The sequence below is a fragment of the Lacerta agilis genome, chromosome 3 (genome assembly GCF_009819535.1).
Source record: "Lacerta agilis isolate rLacAgi1 chromosome 3, rLacAgi1.pri, whole genome shotgun sequence".
NCBI classification, from domain to species: domain Eukaryota; kingdom Metazoa; phylum Chordata; class Lepidosauria; order Squamata; family Lacertidae; genus Lacerta; species Lacerta agilis.
In genome coordinates, this window is record NC_046314.1 from 51534263 (window position 1) to 51556172 (window position 21910).

The 21910-nt window shown below is 39.5% G+C and overlaps 2 protein-coding genes across 4 annotated transcripts; both read left to right on the forward strand.

The window, feature by feature from the left end:
• Window positions 1-1018: 1018 nt before the first annotated feature.
• On the forward strand, window positions 1019-6345 carry LOC117043708 (nephrocan-like). Of its 2 annotated transcripts, none has more exons than XM_033143676.1 (3): window positions 1019-1705; window positions 4095-4993; window positions 5671-6345. In XM_033143676.1, the coding sequence occupies exons 1-3, from the start codon at window positions 1445-1447 to the stop codon at window positions 6116-6118; spliced, it is 1608 nt and encodes a 535-aa protein (XP_032999567.1). In that variant the 5' UTR covers window positions 1019-1444; the 3' UTR covers window positions 6119-6345. The 2 variants fall into 2 exon arrangements, with proteins under 2 accessions (XP_032999567.1, XP_032999568.1); XM_033143677.1 differs by having other exon boundaries at window positions 1019-1702; window positions 4092-4993.
• An 824-nt stretch (window positions 6346-7169) lies between these two features.
• Window positions 7170-21697, forward strand: NUS1 (NUS1 dehydrodolichyl diphosphate synthase subunit). Of its 2 annotated transcripts, XM_033143681.1 has the most exons (5): window positions 7177-7844; window positions 14030-14152; window positions 15206-15358; window positions 17202-17301; window positions 19287-19516. In XM_033143681.1, the coding sequence occupies exons 1-5, from the start codon at window positions 7178-7180 to the stop codon at window positions 19375-19377; spliced, it is 1134 nt and encodes a 377-aa protein (XP_032999572.1). In that variant the 5' UTR covers window position 7177; the 3' UTR covers window positions 19378-19516. The 2 variants fall into 2 exon arrangements, with proteins under 2 accessions (XP_032999573.1, XP_032999572.1); XM_033143682.1 differs by lacking the exon at window positions 17202-17301 and having other exon boundaries at window positions 7170-7844; window positions 19287-21697.
• The last annotated feature ends 213 nt before the right edge of the window (window positions 21698-21910 follow it).

Here is a 21910-nt window from a genome sequence, read left to right on the forward strand (position 1 = left end):
CTGCAATAATGCAGCACCTTACTAATGCCAGTCTTCTTTATGCTCCTCATAAGACTGTTCCAAGGCGACATCAGTAGCAGCTGCACATACAGAATAGCATCAGCTCTCTCTTGCTTAGGGCAGTTGACAAACAAAAAAGCAGAGGGATGGTGACAACATACTCCCACGGAACTTTTACATGCCCTGGCCCCCAAAAGGAGTGTTAGGAGCAAAAGAGAGGCAGTTTCCTGGACTCACAGCAAACATGGCAGAGCGGGGTTTTTTACTGCTTCACAGCTGCACACAGGAATAAACAAATATTACAAGGCATTTGTAGCCCACCACCCCAAGAACCAGTGAACAATGCCAATAAATGGGCTGGAGAAGGAGCCCTCGTCTGGTTGAACATACTATGCTTTACATAACAGGAGATTGTGGTTTAAATCCAAAGTGCAGCCCCACATTAGGAAAAGCAGGGCAAGTGCACTCACACCTGCCTATATGAAGGGGCATATAAAATAATTTTATGCACAAATACAGTGATCATTCCGACTTTGGGTTTGAAAGCAAAGAGCTCGTGCAGACTATTGAACAGTGTTAGACCTGGATAGAGAAGACCTGAATTCTTAAAGATGTAGATGTGATTATGAGGAATTATTCATTCATTATTATTATTTTGCCTCCAGCTGTAAAGAGTACAGGAGTTCTGGGTGGGTGAGAGGTGTAATGGGAACACAATCCACAGATGAAAAGGATAGTAAATCAGCCTTCCAGCATTACAGATTTTCAGTAACTAAATTTTAGGAAAACAAAAGATACACAAGTTCTTCAAGTGACATTTTTGCACCAGGCAACATTATTGTTGTTGTTGTTTATGAATTTTGTATGTCCCTCTTCATCTGAAGATCACAGGGTGGTTTACAACATATGTATACATTTTAAAATAACTCTCAAAATAAATGTCAATAACAATCATAGAATTATGTAAAATATAGAAATCTATGTAAAATATATATTAAAAACAAAGTAAGCTGGCTTGATTCCTCTGGACCAATCATGCAACTATGTTTGTGTATCGGGATGAAAGAGGAGCTTCTGGGTCTTTTTCCTGATGCTTTTAATATGGGGTCATTGAAAATCCAAAAATTTTATAGCCCACTATAAAACAGCTCTTTATCTTTTCTCCCAACTCATTCTGTGGTGTCACACTTAACCAAACTAGGAAACTACAGATAACAGAAGTGTTTGCAGATTAGGCAACAGCCAATAAATAAGATCAATTTTCCATGCCAGCCAGAATAAAGATTCCTTATCATTGTTTAAACCTTTTGCTCTTTGTGATGCCTGTGAATATTTTAACACAAGGAAGTTAAGAGATTGTCTTTTCTGTTCCCTCTCTTTTAAACAAAAGTAAAACACGCATCTGTATTACCTTTTTATCAGTTGTTATGGTATAAAAGAGCACATGGCGCCTAAATTCATGCTGCAGCTCACATTTAAGCTGGTGCTGCTCGGGAAGGTGCTATTTAGGAAAATGCAGCTGTTTTGCCTTTTACTCCTCTTGTTTTATCTTTGCAGAGCTCAAACCCCCACATGCCCGCGAAAATGCCACTGTGACTTGGCGGGGAGAGTGCAGTGCTATAGAGTTGGAGAAGTGCCTAAAGAGATTGCTAAAACTACCAGGGGAATTTACATCAGCCATGGCAAGATCAAACACCTCCAGGTAGGATGGTTTATTCATCAGCTAACCTACATTTTCAAATTAGAGTAGCAAGGTGCAAAAGAGGACAGACTTATTACATATGCAATCTTTGTACAGGGAGGTTTTTGTATGGGAGGTTTCTGTATGGGAGGTTTTATTGGGAGGATGGAGTTAGAATTGCCTCTACAGATATTTCCTTTCCTATACTGCTGTTACAATATCAGGACCCCCCTCCTCCTATGTGTCTGATAATAATAATAATAATAATAATAATAATAATAATAATAATAATAATAATAATAGGCTTAGGTCTGATTTCATAGCCCTGGGCTACAGGGTTCAGTTTAAAACGTGGAACAAGAATATGCTCCCTTTTATTTTGTCTAAATAAAAACCACCATCCAGTGTTCCCTTTTGAATTTTAGAGAACACTTCCCCATGCTTGGTGTCAGGTGTGGGGAACCACTGGCCCCTCCAAATGTTGCTGAACTGTAACTCCCATCAACCCCAGCAAGTATGGCCAAGGGCAAGGGATGATGGGAGTCATAGTTCAGAAACATTTGGAGGGGCAAAGCTTCCCCACATCTGTTCTATATTAAAACACACAGCATATTTTTATACTGTACTTAACAACAGTTTGACTTAACAACAGTTAAACACAACTTAATAAAATACTAATTAAAACAACGTAAATAAAAGCACATAAATAAGCAGACTAAAACACAAACAATAGCCAGACTATCCATCAGATGTTGTTATCTAACCCACAAATGCTTGGGCAAATCATGTAACCAAAACATAATGCATATGACTTGTAGCAGGTGAGTTCTAGCATCAGAATAGTATTGTCATATTAAATATCATCCATAATATCCAAATATTTATGATGATATATAGCTATTTTCCATTACCATTGAAAGAAATAAATTTATTTCATTTGAACATGTACAAAAATAACCTTTCCTCTGTAAAAGTTCAATGTATGATACGGGTAGTTCTGCATCGGTGTTGCCAAATGGCCAGGAGAAAAAACTGCACAGTCTAATCCTGTCACTTTAACAGTTTTGATAAGCAAATGAGCAGGAAAAAATGGGACATTCTAGGATCAAATAAGAAACTGGGAGAGCTTATTTAAATCAAGGACATCCCTGGAAAACAGGGACACTTGGAGGGTCTGTATACAGACAGAGTATTAGCCACAATTGTGGGTGATTGCATAGCAGCAAATCTTAGGTTTGCCACCCAATGTACCCTTGATTGGAAACCATAACTGACCCTGTCTGACAAGTGTTGCTCTAATATGTGTGGACAGATTTGTTTATTACAGCCAAAATTTACTTTAAGCTCTTGTACATTAGACAGACCAATAAATGTTCTTACACAAATAGGTTTGTTTGCTCATTAGTATAAAGTGTAACCGCAATTGAGAGCAAGAAAAATAGTATTTGCATGTCATGACCAGAAAAGAAAAATGGAGGTTCTTATCAGGGTAATTGACTGTTTTATCAAATACTGACCGGATAGCCAGTTGTAACACAAACCTGTAGAACACCTTTGCACAAAGGGCTATTTTGTTCTTTCTTCTTAAAACTTCTAAAAGAAGTGCCAAAATGTATGTCATGAAATGATACTAGCATTTTCTTGTGTGCTCTACAAAAATAGAAATAATCCCTGAACTGATGTATGAAGTTATTTCAAATAAAGCGCACAGTCAAAAATAGAAACAATCCCTGAACTGATGTATGAAGTTATTTCAAATAAAGCGCACAGTCAAGCCAAACTAAGTAATTTAAAAATCCTTGGTTCTACAAGTCACAACACTTCAGTTCTAGAATCAGAATAGTGTTGCCATATATTGGATATCATCATTTATATTATAAAAGAAATCCATTTCAGTTCATTAATTTTTTACTGCTGAATCATGAAAAGATATATTTCTAAATTCAACAGAAATATTGTTTTATAACTAACAAATGCTTTTTTAAATTTGAAATGCTAATGTTTCTAAAGGCACATTCTAATTAAGACATGTATCCCAGAAGGAAACTCAGCAATTCTAATTTTTATAATATTCTAATAATCTTTACAATGCTAGCCTATGCACTGTAAATATTAGAGCTCAGTGGGGTTTACTCCCAAGTACCGGTAAATCTGAATAGTATTGTGTTTGTTCCATGCCAAGCCTCTAGAGGGCTCCAACTTGCCATGAAACATGGACAATATCCAGTTTGGCTAAATCATGCTCACGTACAGAATTGTTCTTGCATATTGTTCTTGCATAACTCCCATTTTTTTGAATGAGATTTTAGCAGATGATGTTCCTAATGATTTGTGGCCCTTCCATGAAACTAAAGCCATCTCTGAATTAGTTTGGCCAGAAATAATTTTTGTTGTGGATTTTGTCCTTTAGATCACTGACATCAGCAGAATGTCTGCCCTTGAAGAATTTGTCCTGACCTGGAGTGGGACAGAATCAGTGGAGAATAACACTTTCAAAGCTCTGGGTGCATTGAGGACCTTGGAACTTCGGAAAAATAAACTAAGGCACATACCTACCTTGCTCCCAGGAAGCCTTGAAGTACTGAAGCTGGGGGACAATTTAATAAGTTTTGTACATGAATCTGATTTTGAAGGTTTACAAAAATTAAGGGTACTTGAAATACAAAGCAATGTGATTTTGTCTCTTTCTTTTAGTACTCTCTCCTCCCTCAGCAGCTTACAGAGTTTGACTTTGGATGGAAATAATATGGAATATGTGTCTGGAACCTTCTACCTACCCAATCTAAAGTATCTTAGCATGGAAAACAATAAGCTGCAATCTTTCTCAGGAGGATTTTTTATATCTCTTTGCAACTTGTTATTTCTCAATTTAAATGGCAATTTACTGACAAGCACCCCTTCAGATCTGCCTACATCTTTATTGACATTGAAGTTAGAGAGAAACAAGCTCAAAATGCTAAAATTTGGAGATATGAAGCAAATGGCAAACTTGTCAGAGCTTTTCCTGTCTGAAAATGAGCTTACATCACTTGAGGGTGCAGAGTTTCTTTCCAGTTTAACTAGACTGGAGCTGTCTGGGAACAAGCTCCAGATAATCCCATTCAGATTACCAGTAACGCTACAGAAATTTGACTGCAGCAATAACCTGATTGAGAGAATAAAGGCGCAAGATTTCCAGGAGCTACATAGCCTAAAGCACTTGTTCCTTGACAACAATGTTGTTGCCACATTTGAAGATGGGGCACTTCAGAACTGCACGCAACTGTCTAATCTGGCACTTGAACAAAATCTACTTAGTTCTATTCCATTAAGGTATGTGACTGGATTGGGTTCCCCTTTTCACACCTGCAACAACTGTAAGAAAACTAGGTGTGCCGCTGCAAAACACTTAAATGACTGGGATAAGTTAAAGCCAGTGTGGCATAATGATACAAGCCGAGAACTGTGGAAACCCTAGTTCAAATCCCCACTTAGCCATGAAATTCACTGGAGGACTCTAGGCAACTCACTGTTTCTCAGCGTAACGTACCTCACAGGCCTGTTGTGAGGATAAAATGGGGAGGGGTGACTGTGCATGCTGCCTTGAGATGAATGGTGAAATGGTGGAATATAAATCTAAGAAATAATAAATAGAGATTGATATTGCTTCAGAACCGATCAATGTGCAAACAGCATACATAGCACTTATTTCAGTGCAGCGGCCAGATTTTTTAGTCCAGAATCTGATTTCTAAAAACAGGCACCAGGACTCATGCCTCCAAGGAAACCAATTTAGTTTAAACCACTGTACAGTATTCCAAAGATGAGTCCTGGCGAGCCCTTGCTCAAATTACTCCCTAGTCTGGTTTATGTGCAAGAAATTGGTTTCAAATCACTTTTCTACATAATGCTAACTGGGTGGCCTTCGGGCAAGGCATTATTTGTCATCATAATGACAGGCTTCTTGTTTTAAGATACTACATAAAACAATGTTTCTTTCTTTACTTCAGACTCCCACGTACACTAGCCAGACTGGATCTGAAAGGAAACAGCATACAAAGAATTAAGGAGCAGGAATTGAAGAATTTAAGGCACCTGCAGGTTTTAAATCTACGGAACAACAATATATCCACCATAGATCACAGTCTCTTGAAATATTTACCTCGACTCAGATACCTATATCTGGATAGCAACCCATGGAATTGCACTTGCGAATTCCTCAAAACCAGAAGGGTGCTCACAGCCAAAGGCATAGATGTTAAAGGAGGACAATGTAAAGCACCAGCAGAAAGCCAGGGTGAAAGCTGGATGTCTTCAAGAAAGATTCTGCATTTGTGTGCACACAACAATCTGTTTTCATTAGAAGAAGGAGAAGAAATAGGAAAGAACACAAGTGTTGATAATGCCTCCAGTCTCAGAGTAAACATGGATGATTATTATGATTATGAAATATATTAAACAGAAGTCTCCAATAAATTGCTGTGCTAAGCCTCCCACGAACTCCAGATTAATTTGGTCCTCCTCTCCAGAGCAATCTATCCCTGACATTTTTTCATTTTGACCTACAAAATTGTATGTAGTCAGCAGCTTCTAAACCTATTGAAATCATTAGCTGTACCCAGGATTGAAGTGGTAAGACTGGGCTGTTGCATTCTTCCTGTTTCCAAATGGAATGGGAATGAGACAAATCTAGTGCTGTATTAATGTTGTTTAGCCAACACTACCGTGGGGCCCTCATGATGGTATTGGGGTGGCTATACACAAACCTGGTTTCACTACTGTTTGCACCTGCAAAAAGTTTGGGGTGAACTGTCCTGTTTCGTTTCTGATCAGTGCATGTCCCATAGCTTCCTGCTGAAGTCCTGTAACTTTTCATACTGCAAATGACCAGGGTGTGTGTTCTGCTTTTGTTGTGTTGTAATTCAAGTGCCACTTCATACAACAATAATGTGGCTACCTATACCAATTAATTGAATAAACAAGGTATTCGTATTTGAGAGTGTGGGTAGGCAGGGTGGTAGTGTTTTGAATTCAACAAGTGCTTTGTTAGAATCCACTTCGCTGTGCATGTAATATGAGGTGTAATGGGAAAAACAAGAATTCAAATAAATGAAAATTAGTAGTGCACCAATAAAATTTACTAAACTAAACGTATGGTCGTTCCTCCAGTGCATCTTCTTTCGTTCGCTCACAAGAAAAGTATATATTCACGGCTTATGAAACTTTTGCGTACGGTGGTCTCTTATTATTCAGAGTCAGTGACAGAAAATGAGTGAACCATAGGAGTGAAAAAAGCAAAGTCAAGCAGCGCTCTCCAGCCCAAGCAGCGCGATTACCAGCAGCCGGCGCACACTCCCGCCGCAAGATGTCGCTGTGCATGAGGAAAACACGTGCTAAATCCAAGGGTCGCCGTCGTAGGTGGCGGAGAACTCGCCTTCCCGTTCTTCCTTGGAATTCAGCTCGGAGACACCGCCCTTTCCTTTAGGGGTCCACGTCATTCGCTCCACCAACCCGGAAATGGCCCTCGGCGGCGGCGCCTCAGCCAATGGGCGGCCCGTGCGTAGGCAAGAGGGAAAAGGTCATGGCAGGTATGGAGATGGCGGCGCTAACGGAGGTTGCCGGGCAGATAAAACCGTGTCCGTGAGGGAATGGAAGGCGACATGGTTTGCGCCTCGCACTGCGGCTGAGCCTCCCTCGCGACAGCAGCAACAGCCGCCGCCGCCTCTTCCGCCTCCTCTCCTTTTCCAGCGTCCCGTTCCCTCGCGCCGTCCTCCGCCCAGACCAATGAGCGTCGCGCACGAGCTGCTGTGGCGCCTGCTGCACCTCCTCCTCCACGTCCAGCGCGCGCTCTTCGCCTGGTTCCGAGGCTGGTTCGGAGGTCGCGGCTCGTGGCTCAGCCGTTGGCGGCGGCGCGCCGCCGTTGCCTCGCGGGCTCTCCTGGCCCCGGCGGCGGTGGGCACGGGGGCTTTCGCCTACCACAGGCCGGCGGCGGCAGGGCGGAAGGTGGTCGGAGGAGGAGGCGGCGGCGGCCGGTGGCGGAAGGACGCGAAGTCTCTGCAGAAGCTACCGGGCCACGTCGGGCTGGTGGTGGTCGAGGAGGAGCAGAGCTACGCGGACATGGCCAGCCTGGTGGTGTGGTGCATGGCGGTGGGCATCTCCTATGTCACCGTCTACGACCAAGAAGGTGAGTTGCCCTCGGAGCCGCCCTTCGGCCACCCGCCTTGTCCGCTTGCCCGTTCTCTAAGCCCCTTCCGATTTTCTTCTCCCGTCACATGCGGAGGACGTGACCTTGCCCTTGCTCGGTTCAAAAACGTTTGCTCTAAGTTAACAGTTTACTATAAATAAAGGCAACCCGCGCATACCGGGAGGCAACTTCCACGGAAGTTGTGTGGCAACTTCCACACGTGCAGGGTGTGTTGGTGGCATCTGAAAGGGGTGACAGATGGGTAATGGGGTGGGGGTTAAGAATTCAAAGACCTCTGTTGAATGAGGCTTATTGCCAGGTAACTGTGCACACATTTGCACCTTTGTTGCTGGAAAGGATTTGAGGAATGCCACCTGCTTTGAACACTTTGGACAGTGTTCTCGAAGTGACTGGCATGAGTTTGGCCAAACTGCGGGAGGATAGGGGTGCCTGGCGTGCTCTGGTCCATGGGGTCATGATGAGTCGGACACGACTGAACAACAACAACAACCTGCTTTGTCAGATGTGCTGCCATAACAGTTAAAGTGCCACAAACAAGGCTCCTTAGGTTGCATCAGGCTCAGAGTAGACCCGCTGAAATGAATGGAGGTCAGTTTGTCTTGATGATATTTCAGTCCAAGGATTTCAATGACTCGGTGTACAGTATTAGTAAAATGCAATGCCCTGTTTCTGGTTGCCAGGATTTTGTCTCTTCCCTTCATTGCAATCCTGTGCACATTTATTCTTGTGTTCAGTATGCTTGGGAGTAAACCTCTTCTTAACACAGTGGGATATTGTTTTGAATATACATTCATAGGCTTGGGCTGTTGATCCCTTACCTGCACTGCATCTCTGCCTGAGGTTGAACAATCCCTTGCTCCTCTTCTATAGGTCCAAATTTGGAGCTGTGGAAGAGGTAGATGATTCCCAGGAATTGTGCAAGGCATCAGGGGACCTCAGAAGCCCACTGTAATTGCTGGAATCCTACCACCACTGTTTCTAATTTCAGGTTTGGGGCTGGGAAAGGGGGAGCAAGGGCTAGGCAGATGCATCAACACCTTTGCCCCAGACTTTCTCTGTAGAGCAAAAGGCTGGGGCTTGTTTTTGCAGTGGGTGGAAGTGTAGATCAAAGTGCCACCACTTTTCATTTTTCAAGGCTGGGACTTGACTGGATGTAGGAGATACACAGAGTGCCACAGCTGTCAACCACCTGTCTCCAGCCTTTTCCAGATGCAGCTGGAGAGAAAGGCTGAGGCTCATTTTGCAGTGGTGAATAGACGCTACTTGGACCATTTCTATCACCCACTGTGCAAACAGCCAGCTCCGAATGTGGAGCTGGAGAGGTGGATGATGATCTTCCCCATAGCCCAACACAAGAAAGGGATGTCTTTGCTCCTCTCAACTTAACCAGGAAGGAAGCAGGTGGGTTTCTGCTTCTCACTCTTGCCAGAGGGCAATGTATCACTTGCCATGCCAAGGGGGCAGAATTGTTAAAGGCTGATCAGTGTACAGGTACATGTATTTTTATAACAATTTTATTGAAAGTTTTTTAATATTAAACAATAAAATTCAAACTAATTTATAAGAAAATACAAAACACAATTATATAGAGAAAAATAGAGAAAGAATAAATAAAAAGACCCTTTATCACATTTATATTGTGCATATCTTATCATTTATCCACACACATAGAAAGGCAGACTCCCCAAGGTCTCACCTGAGTACAAGTATTGAAGTCATTTAATTGAAAACCACTGCTGCTTTCTTACCCCTCCCTATTCCCTGTCTTTAAAAATGGTAGAATGTATTCCTCTCTATCTGAACCCCATCTCTGACCAATAAGGAACAGTACAAATCAGTTCTATTTTCTGATCAGATCCTGTCATGCAAACTGTGTTTGTGATGTAGTTAGGATGCAGGGAAATGATAGTTTAAGGTTTCAACCAAGAGGATTATTAGTCTGTAGCCTCAAAAGAGAGAAATATTTGATGCTGTATTATATTTTGAACTTTAGAAGACATTTTTTTCTGTCTCGAAGAATCAAGCCTGAAGCAGCAGCAAATGATGCAACTATGTGTAGGTTTAATTTAATTTGTTAATAAGTACAAGCATGTTATTTAAAATTCATATGACTAAGTGTCAAATTCACATGCTGATGGTTGTCATACTTTGAAGTGAATCACTTAAGCTTTTTTCCATCTTGCATACATTAAAAGCAAAAACATGAGCACAGCTGGTTTTATGATACACAGGGGCATATATATATTCATATATTCAGATATTTAGCTGCATTCAAAAAGTTACTTTTAAAAAAATCTAGCTTTCAACAAACTGTAGTTGAATCTGGTTATGGAAACAGACCAATTAAGAATAAAAAATTTAATTTAGACTGCAGCCTCATTTTTAAGTAGCCCACCAATCACACCAAAAGAATGAAACATCAGGGTTAAACTGAAACCAACCCAAAGGCGAGGTGGAACAGCTCCGTCTTGCAGGCCCTGCGGAAAGATGCCAAATCCGCAGGGCCCTGGTCTCTTGTGACAGACCGTTCCACCAAGTCGGGGCCAGTACTGAGAACGCCCTGGCCCTAGTTGAAGCCAACTTAGCATCCTTGTGGCTCAGGACCTCCAAAAAGTTATTATTTGAGGACCTTAAGGTCCTACCCAGGACATGCCAGGAGAGACGGTCCCTTAAGTACAGGTATAAGCTTATACAGGTATAAGCTTGACTATCAGGAGCACGGTGGAAACAGATCTTCAGACAGATCCAGAAGCTATACTAGCAGAAATGAGAAGCCTTATAGAATAGCCTATGTGTTGAAAAAATAATGTTCCTATTTAATAATAGGATGGTAAATGCATAATAATAATATGTGATTTTTCCTTAAATATTCATGAACCAAACCAAACTGAATATTAAAAAGACTGCTTACTTTTTAAAAAGATGCAATTAACTTTGGTAAGAAATAATATTAAAATGAAACATAATTGTATGTAACAGAACTACAGTTGTATTAAATACATTAATCTAAGCCTCAACATGTTACAATTCTAGATTTTTTATACAACTCAGATTTTAAAGAGGCCAATACTGAGATCGGTTCTAATGGATGACTAATAACAATTTAGGGAATGTTATCTTCTGTGAAAGTAACTTTGACCTATTTGTATGGGCTTAACAAAAGTTCTGTAGGCCTTAATGGATAGCACTCCCACACAGCAAGGCTTTTACAAGATAATTTATAATTGAAAAACTGTTGGACACTTCTCTGCCTAATGCAGAAAAGGCAATTAGTTTATGAAAGCATAACTACTCTTTATTTCAAGGCAAATATGTGGTTCAAAAATATATAAACCATTTTCATATTAACATTACATCTTAGGCCCCTAGAGAACAAAGGAACATTTCTGTAATGGTAGACCTAATAAGGGGTAGGAATTGATTCAATAAAATAATTTGAGTACTAAAAGTTTTAAAGAAACTTAAAACTATAAAAATTGCTGGAAACAATATAAAGTAGGTCCAGTTGTGGACGACTCTGGGGTTGCGGCGCTCATCTCACTTTACTGGCCGAGGGAGCTGGCGTACAGCTTCCAGGTCATGTGGCCAGCATGACTAAGCCACTTCTGGTGAACCAGAGCAGCATATGGAAATGCCGTTTACCTTCACCCTATTTTTATAGCACAGTAGCAGTTGATTGATGTGTCATACCTATATAGTCACATATATACAGTTGGGGACCACTTAGCTTGGACAAATTTTGGAGGATTTGGGACAGACAAAAGGAGTCACATCACACTGCATAGTTTAATTGTAGAATGTAGTGTTGGCCACCAACTTGCATTAAAAGAAGATTAAATATATTCATGGAGGATAAGGCTATCAACAGCTACTAGCTGAGGTGGCTGTGCACTACCTTCCATGTTGAAGGCAGTATGCCTCCAAATACCAGTTGCTGAGAAAGGCAAGTGGTGTGAATGCGATCAGAATGCTGTTACACTCAGATTCTGCTTTCAGGTGACCCCTGTGAGGACAGGATGCTGGACTAGATGGGCCTTTGGTCTGATCCAGCAGGACTGTTCTTACGGAAAGTACTCGAAGTTTATTTGCCAGGTTCAAGTGCAAGGTCTGTGGGAGTCATAACATCTTATTGTACAAAGTCACCTCTACAGCTGCTGCTACTTGTTCAAACAAGTACACCTTGGGTAATAGTAGTTCTGGTCTGTTCCCAGCAGCATGTGTTTGTTTTTCCTTTGTTTTTATTTAAAACAAAGGCAGAGACTTGCTGGTAGCTAGATTTAGCACCCATTGGCCTCACTTACATGACAACTCAGTCCTGGTTTTAAGGTAGACTACATAACCTATATGGGACCCAGGTGGCGCTGTGGGTTAAACCACAGAGTCTAGGGCTTGCTGATCAGAAGGTCGGCGGTTCGAATCCCTGCCACGGGGTGAGCTCCCGTTGCTCGGTCCCAGCTCCTGCCAACCTAGCAGTTCGAAAGCACGTCAAAGTGCAAGTAGATAAATAGGGACCGCTCCGGCGGGAAGGTAAACGGCGTTTCCGTGCGCTGCTCTGGTTTGCCAGAAGCGGCTTAGTCATGCTGGCCACATGACCCGGAAGCTGTCTGCGGACAAACGCCGGCTCCCTTGGCCTATAGAGCGAGATGAGCGCCGCAACCCCAGAGTCGGACACGACTGGACCTGATGGTCAGGGGTCCCTTGACCTTTACCTTTACATAACCTATAGTTTGTTATGCTGCCAAATGAAACTCTAATAAATAAATCATTTTGGTTAAAAGTGTTGAAACAATTGGCTCAGCTCCAAGAGCCATGCAACTCACTGTGCACCGCAAAGTACTTTTGTCTCAATCAGCACTTCTGTCATGTGACAGTAGTTGTCAGTAGTTAATGCAGCTCCAGTGTCTGTCTTTTAGGGTGGGGGCAAGGAATCAAAAACTGTTAGATACACCAAAGGCCTTAGGTGCACCTTCAATAGACATTTTTGTATCCTGGACATTACTTGCACTTGCAGATTCTGGTAGTAACAAATGGTTGGATATAAAGTTGTAAAAACAGAAGACTGTTCATACAACATATATTTCCTTTCTTCCCATACCCCCGAGAAACCTTTTTGGAGTGTTATACCCTACTTAGCAATACATGGCTACCCATAGGAACCCACATGGGAATTCACCTTAATGCTGGCTGTTTGGGAAAGCTCAAAAAATGTCACCCACCTAATACTTTCAGATTGGGCAAAAATAAACTTGAACATGCATTAATGATGTCTTCAAGTACTTCAGTTCACCTTTAAAATTAAGACTACTGACAAGTAGCTACACAAAATAAATGCAGTATGAAATTGCAAGAATAACGTTTATATTTTTAAAAATTGCAAATAGTAATCCATACTTTCACTTTGGAACTTTAATCTTATTGTTTTTTCTTCTGTTAATTACATTTTTATTTTGCCCTTCCTTCAAATAGCTTGCTCTGCTATTTATGTTAAATTAGGCTGGGCCATCTGATTACTGTTTAAAAGATTAGCTGTTTTTAATTTTTTAATCCTTGAAAGTGGAATAATGGGAAAATAATTAATTTTGTTGATATTAGCTGGATATAGTATTTGATTTCAGCAGGTTACTAATTTCCAATCGGTATTCTGATTTGTGCAACAGACTAATCAAATCTGGCAGAAAAAGATTTGTGGTATCTGTTGCCAAACTGTAGTTTGCTTTTCTCAAATTCAGATGGCTGAAAGCTGTGGTTAAGGAAGCTTAGCTACTATTTGGCATGATACATGAATTAATGTTCCGTAATTATAGGAACTGCTACATCATGTGAACAGAAAACAAAAGCAGACAAACCATTGTCTCCTCTGTGTGTGTGAGAGAGAGACAGAGACAGAGAGAAGCAAAAAAAACATGGTTTGGTATGAGAACTTCAACTATTTGATGTCAAATTGCAAATTCATACAAGTGGCTGACCTCTGCATCTTGCCTTTTCTTCAAGGGGTAAATGAAGCCCAGATCACCTTGGATTATTTATTTATTTTTAGAAAATGAATTAAATTGGTTGCTAGCAAACGATTTATATGATTCTAGAGATCTATAAAAAATATTGACATAGATTACCTGGAAAATGATGGTCAATTAAGCAGTACTACTTTCTCTTCTCTTTGCAAGGTTTTTTCAAGAGAAATAATTCAAGGCTAATGGATGAAATCCTAAAGCAGCAGCAGGAATTGTTAAATCTTGACCGTTCCAAATATACAGTGAAGTTTGCAAATCAAGAAAAAACAGATCAAGGTAAGATTTCTTATTTTGAAAATCCTGTACTGTTATTGAGTACTAGAAAGTTCCCAGACATCCAAATCTGATCCACAAACATTGATTAACGCCCTGCATGGGAATTAATGGGTATCTCCAAGAGTACAATAAATCCCATGAACATCTCGGCATGATATGCTGATAGCTGGAATTGAGTGTGAATGCCTTAATTTACAGAAATGACTGGCAGTTTTAGTTAAATGTTTAAGTTTTGATATTAAACTTTTACTGAACTATTACTATTTTAGCAAGCGTGTCCTGTGATTCTTTACAGAATAAAAAAATTCCTTCCAATAGCACCTTAGAGACCAACTAAGTTTGTTCTTGGTATGAGCTGGAATCACAAGACAGAGAAACCAATAGGAGAACACTTCAATCTCCCAGGACATTCTATACAAGATCTCAAAGTAGCTGTCTTATTACAATAGAATTTCAGAAATAGACTGGAAAGAGAAGTTGCTGAATTGCAACTTATTACCAAACTTAAAACTGTGGAGAGACCTGGTCTGAATAGAGACATTGGATTCTTATCTCATTATACATTTTTAGCCATCTCACCCCTTGCTTTTTCCTATAAGACCAATTGCAGTTGTTAACAGTCGTCAACAGGTTTACCACACCTATCAGCCAATCACCCATTCCCACCACCCTTCTGAGTAATACCCCTCCCCACCCTCTCACTATATATAAGGGTCTGGTGACTTCTGTTGCAGTGTATCTGAAGAAGTGGGCATGTGCATGAAAGCTCATACCAAGAACAAACTTAGTTGGTCTCTAAGATGCTACTGGAAGGATATTTTTATTTTGTTTCAACTACAGCAGACCAACACAGCTACCTACCTGTAACTAACTCTTTACAGAATGTTCATTTTGTAAATTAAATTTAAAATAACATTGCTGCTGGGAGCCTTCACTGGCTTTGGGAGTGGAGAATGGTGTTTATCCTGTTTGCAAGCAAGAGGTGAACTTCAAGTACAGCTGACTTCTTTCATTTCCATTTAATTGCTTTAAGTTCTTTCTTTTTTACTGCAGTTTTAAATTGCCAATCTACACTGAACGTGCTGTCTTCAGAGGATGGGAAGACAGATATAGTAAAAGCAGCTCAGAAATTTTGCCACTTAGTAGCACAAAAACAAAAAAAATGCACAGATCTGGATATGGACGTCTTGGAAAACTTATTAACTAGTAAGTATGATGGCTGAAGTTGTTTACCCCTCATGAAAAGTTGGGGGGGGTGGCTAATCGAGTGACAGTAATTTTTCCAGACTCAAACACATTTGTATCTAGAGCTCATACCCATTGCACACAGTCTTCAAACTGTCAGATTCTGAGGGCTGCTTCACAGAATACCGTATTTTTCCATGTATAAGAGTAGGTTCCCCCCCTCTTAAAAACAGTCTAAAATTTGGAGGCGTCTTATACACAGGGGCCATCTCCCCCCATTTTCTTAAATCAGAGTCCCCAAAAATAGGGATCATCTTATACATGGGGGCGTCCTATAGATGGAAAAATACAGTACCTATTTCCCACAAGTGTTTTGGTGTATGCTATGTAGTGTTGTGCATTTCAAAGAAATTTAATTGCTTGTGGGACGTGAGTGACTCATTATTTGTTATAGCACATAAAGTAATTTGGAGAGAATTGCTTCAGCCAAGCAGTCTGAGGTAAATTTTATTCAATTGCCAATTGAAATTTGGCTATAAAGGAATTTCAGGGAAAACTTATTTTGACAGCTGTAGTGCAACTCCTTGTTTTATTAAGTAGTGCCAGGAGATAGTTACATTATGTGCTGTTAAAAACAAACTGTAATGCCTCACTAAATTTACCATTTGGCAGCGTTCATTTTAGCGAGCAGAATAGTTTTATCTGCTTTTGTCTAGCTATATTATAGGCTGCAAGAGGAAATGTTCAAGTTCACTGTGGATATATACACTGATGTCACAAATGTATGTTCCTGGCTGCCATTAATTACTATGTCAGGTTAAAAGATAAATGTCTGCTATAGCACAAAGTGGAATATAGGTGTGGGCTAATACTAGCCCGTATAGGGCTTTGGAGGCATTTGAAAGCAGATTTCATACTGCTTGGAAGAGCTTCTGAAGTTCAGCATAATGTCAGATAAAAGATCCGTACTTAATTGGGAAACGGGAACAAACTGCATGGCAGTAGCAAATTCTGGCTGCTTTGGACACCTCCATCTTCAAGTTAGCCTGAAGAAGGAATATGTCATGCAGTAACAGCAATTACTGCTGATAGTACAATCATCTTTTTTTAAATCAAGGCAAGGGTTGTGATTCAAAGAAGGCATGTGTGCAACGTGAAAAAGAATTGAGTGAACAGCTAAATAATTTTTGACCTTCTTGAAACACTTGCTGGAGATGTGACATGTCTTCTTTAAAATGAAACTAGCTTGCTTTATTTAACCATGGGCACTACTACCACAACAAAAAATAAGGACACTTCCTTTTATGTGTTTGGCTCTCAAAGCAGCTTAGAAGGTTGCACTTTGAACTACAGCCACTGCATGGTGGTTCTGAAAACACTGGAAGTTTACAATACTGATTGAACAGTTGTATTTACAGTCTTTTACTGTAAAGTATATGCTAGAATTAGCAATAAAATAAAGCTAACAGAGATTCAGATTTCCTTTGCTCTAAATGAGCAAAGTAGTAATAAGCATACTTTCTTTCAGTAAATTCCAAAGTTATTGGGCACGGCAGTGTTTCAGTTAAACTATCATAAAGACCAAAGAATGATCAATTTTTTAAGCACTGTGTTTAAACTAGATAATCAAAATTGTAATTGTAATATTTATCTTTATATACTAACTAAATTGGCACACAGTAGTTAACTGTCAAATTGTTTGAGGTCATTATTATGGGGCCTGAGTGATGTCCTCTCTAAAATATTTGGTACTGTTCTATGGAAAATAATTTGTAAGAAATGCACGTTGTATGTGAAGATCTACTAAAGCTGTAATGTAACAAGAATGTCTTAATTCTACAACCCAAACTATTACTCTCTCTAGGTACTAATGGCTTTCCTGACCCAGAGTTAATATTAAAGTTTGGTCCTGTGGACAGTGTATTAGGATTTCTTCCATGGCAGATCAGATTGACAGAGATTGTGTAAGTTGACTATACATAGTTGTGTGTAACTTGGAACATTTACTTTGTATTGCAAGTGGCTTTGACCCTTTGTGTTCAAACTTTCATGTGTGATTTTCAGTAGTTACATTTATCAATGAATATGCTATTCTTGTCATCATGCCCGAAATAATAATAGTTCTCAAAAGCCCCTATTAAAAGCGTGCTGACAGTTTCTTTTCCTTAAGTTCAAGTTGATATATAGTTTCCCACTTTCTATAAAGGTGCAAAATGTGTGGTCAACTTGTGAAAGGAAAAATTATTATTATTTTGTTAAGAGGAGAATAAATTTGTAATAAGAGAAGGAAAGCTATTCCTTTTGTTACTCTGAGTACCAAAAGACCATTGAAAGATGTTACAGGGCATTCTGATCCCAAATAACCATCATGTTGCCCATTGAGATCACATCCTAGTTTTCCATGCTCATGGATGTAGAATATCTACCCTCACATAGATCTGAACTTGAAATTGGTTCACCCTTTAGCATGAATTAAAATAGATTGAAACAGCTAGATTTTTAAAATCATAGGTAAGAGAATTGAAGCCTGCTACCACTACAAAGCAGATCAGCAGCAGGCTTAGTTCTACCAATTTATACCTAGAATATGTTCTCTATACCATTCCAGTGGGGGAGAAAATAAATATTGCACTTCAGGCCTGGTTTCATTAGTGTATGTGTATAGTAGGAGTAGTGTGTCCCTTACCCCAGGGGTTATTTGGCTATAGGAACCCAATCATAATGAGAGGTACTTTGCTGCTAGATACTGATTTAACAGAGCTTCACTATACAGTAGCCATAAGACAGATCCCCATTCAGCATAGTAATATTCTTCAGCAGAGCAAAAAAAGCCTGCATCAGAAGCAAAAGCCTGTCTAATATTATATGATTCACTGTGTTAAAAGCTATAGAAAGGTCAAGGGGAGGGAAGGGGTAGTTTTTCTTTTTCTGCCCAAGTGCCGTATTTCCTCCTGGGCAACCTTCCAGAAGCCACATTCCAGCAGCAGACATGGCTAGGACAAAAATGGGCATTGCTAAAGTTGAGACCAATTTCCCCTAAAAGAATTTTAGCTTGTTTTCCAAGACTAATTACCAGAGGGAGTGATTTCCCCACCCTAAATCTGATCTGTCCAAAAAATGTGTGCTCCTTGTGTGGCAGTTAGATCAGGAAGAAAGGCTTTCTTTCTAGCCTAATTGCTGGAGAGTGGCAAGGAGCAGGTGCTGCAGGCTGGATTGCAGGCTGCTGATTCTCCACCACTGGTCTAGGATGACATCATCTGTGGCAATCACCAGGTGTAGGTTGCCTTCCAGAGCAACTGAACCCATTCAATTAATGGTTCCTGCATTAGCATGGCTTAACCTAAAGAATTAAGACTTAGACCTGGAAATAAAAAGTGCTAAGTATCTCTGGAAGTTACAGAAATTAGCTGAAGATCTGTTAATATAGTAAGACAGTGCCAAAACTGATACAAGAAAGCATGTGTTTGGCTTGACTTCCGTTCAGTAGAAGGTTAACAAAAGCATTACCTGGAAAGGTGTGTCGGTATTTGAGGACTATCGTACTTGACTGTCATGTCAACGGAAAAGCTATGTGAAAGTGAACCTGTGAAGTAGTATTGCAGCTGTAACTGGAGCAATAATGTCTCTATCATTTTTCAACTTTTCTGCCTTCTGTTTAGTAATCCCAATACTGTGCAGAGCTGGTCAATTCTAAATAGTCATTTATTCTAACGTTAAGTCATTTAAGTTTGCAGATCCACTTGATCAATAAAATTTTAATTGATTTCAGTTAGATTGCTCTGACTTCATGGTTTGTCCAGAGTTATGTCTGTGATATGCTGTGTATCAGCTTGAGAATAAATCAGTGAAATAGTTCAAAGGCAAGGGTTAGGATGATGCTACTTGGATTTATCCATTGCACACACTACTTATGATATTTACCTGCCTCTTTCCAATTGTGTTTTCCCAGTTCTTTGCCTTCACATGTGAACGTCAGTTATGAAGAATTCTTCTCTGCCCTTCGTCACTATTCAAACACTGAACAGCGCGTGGGAAAATAACTTCTTGCTGAACATTATCAGGATTTCCATGGAAAGGACCCAGTGTCTCTGTTTACAAGTACCTGTGATACATAAAAGTCCAGTACATAGTCTCTTAATTTATCAAATTCAATAAAGTGTCTTACCTTTTTAGAATTTGTATGCGTGTGTACTCATAGTCTTTGGAGTTGCGGGGAAAGCAGTGGTCTACTGCTGTGGCATATGGCATACCATAAATATTCTAAAACAGCTGTTTAGAAGCTTCAGGCCTCTCCTTCCAGTGACCAAATCCTTAATATAAGGAATACTTCTGACTTTGAGGGAACCAATCTAAGTAGCACTACAATCAGTGGGGAGAAACACTGGACCATATAAAAACCCTTCTTAGAATTTTCTGCTGTCACACCTTTGTCGTCTCATTTTCATTGGACTTGAATAACTGAAAGTCTAGGAAGCTGTCTGCATAGTTGTCCTCAAAAGCTTCTAGAAATGCACCTCAGGGTTTTGGGGGCATGGGTGTGCTTAAAATGGAATTTAAAGCATTGCTGAAAAAAATAAGCATAGAAAGGTCAAGGGGTTTCTCAAACGTGCTTTTCAATCACACATGTTAAGTACATTATAAAATAACCATTAGAACAACTGGCAGCTGCAAAAACTATAGCCACAGTCTTCCCTTTCTTAGGAAGGTAGGTGTTTCCACAACTTGTTAATTGACAATTAAATACTTGATTAAAAGTCAATAAATGTTGGGTTGGATCATCATCATATAACAGAATCACATAAACTGGTTTTTCCCAAACAATATGAACTATAAGATGTACATTGCAGTGTGTGTTTTAAAATGGTATATTCTCAAATTCTAAGGTAAGTTAAGAAATACAACTTGTACTATTTTTTAAAGGCTTAATTTCATTTTGATAATTATAGTCCAAATCCACTGTGCTGTATTCATTTTAAACATAAGTAAAATTGTCAATTTACATTTTTGTGGTAATGTAAATGGATTGTGTTTGGCTGCATATAGCAGCAAAGGGCAGGAAAGTATTAATTCAATATGCACTGATGAACCTGTTCCCCTCCCCCCATTATAAGATATGGCATGACTGTCTGCATAAATGACTGTGACAATTGTTGTATGGCAGTGTGATAATACAATCTAATTACAAAACAAATATGCAGAAAAATAAAATTCATGGACTCATTTTCTTGATCCTGCAGCTACATTGGTACTGCTTAATGTATATGGTATACTGCTCCTTCAAACTCTTAACCTAATTTTATCCCTAAACATTGATTGGCGAAGTTAAGTGTCCAGGTGTTCCTTTTCAAAAGTGTATTTTCTTATGGAATGGAAAGCCCATTATTTTTTGGTTGAAAATGGAACGAAACTTAATCTATTTTGCAAATGGCTTTTTATAAATGCCACAAATCAGTGTAGTAAAGTATTGCAGATCATGCTGCTATTAAACAGTATTTTTCTTCTTTTTTAGATCAAATCTGTAATACAGTAGGTTCAAAAAGCTCATAGCAAGAGTAAACTAATTGATTTCTTATTGCTTGTTTTTGAGAAAAAGACGCTTTCTGCTGTGAGCTAATGAAGTAAAAAGGCATCAGGATGATATTCACAGTCATTGGAATACCTGAAACTTTTTCCTGCTTTGCTGTAGTTCTCAAATTTCTATTATGAAGACCATGAACATGTGCAATATATTACAGTACTGCTTTTGACTAATGCACACAGTTCTACAATTTGGACATTTTTGGTTTGCTAGAGAGAGGGTGTGTGGAGCGTAGCCTGAAAGAGAGATTCTATGTAGTAAACTTCTGTGTGGTTGGAATCATCTGGAGAGAACTGGCAAATGAAATTCAGAATCATGAGCTTACCAAAAGAATTCTGGTACAGTAAATGACAATTACAAGAGCAAAGGGGAGAGTTTTATGTTCCATTTTTTTACTTGTTAATTTCTTTCCCTGCTTATATTAATCTGCAAATTGCCAAAGAATATTTACAGTGCCCACCCTGATTTTGGTCATCCCTTGTCACATTTGACACCATTAGTTTCTGTAATTTGGGCCAGAATTTAACAATGAGTTAGCTGTGCCAAAAACACTGTGCATATCCACAATTTACTCTTTTTGAATGTATGTCATTGCAGTAAGCTTCCCCCTCCCTCTGTTGTCTTGTGAGAAGATATAGTCTACAGCAGTGACATTATGTATATCTTTGGATACCTGTAAATATTATGTAAAGCAAGTTTTTATGATGAAGAAATTCTTGGATTTCATTACTGAGAGTAAAATCTGAACCTGTAAAACAAATAAATTTATCTTTCTACAGGCACTGATGGTGTACGGATATATGTATTGGTTCTGTATACAAATGTCTCTCTGATTATGCTTATCAGTGTATAATATGGAAGAGAAGACATGTTCTGTTCAAATAGCCATCAGGATTTGATGCATGGTTTGAGGTTAGATTGAACTTGATGTATTCACTCAATCAGGATAGCTCGCTCTCAGGGTAACTACTACATTGATAAAATGGCAATAGTAT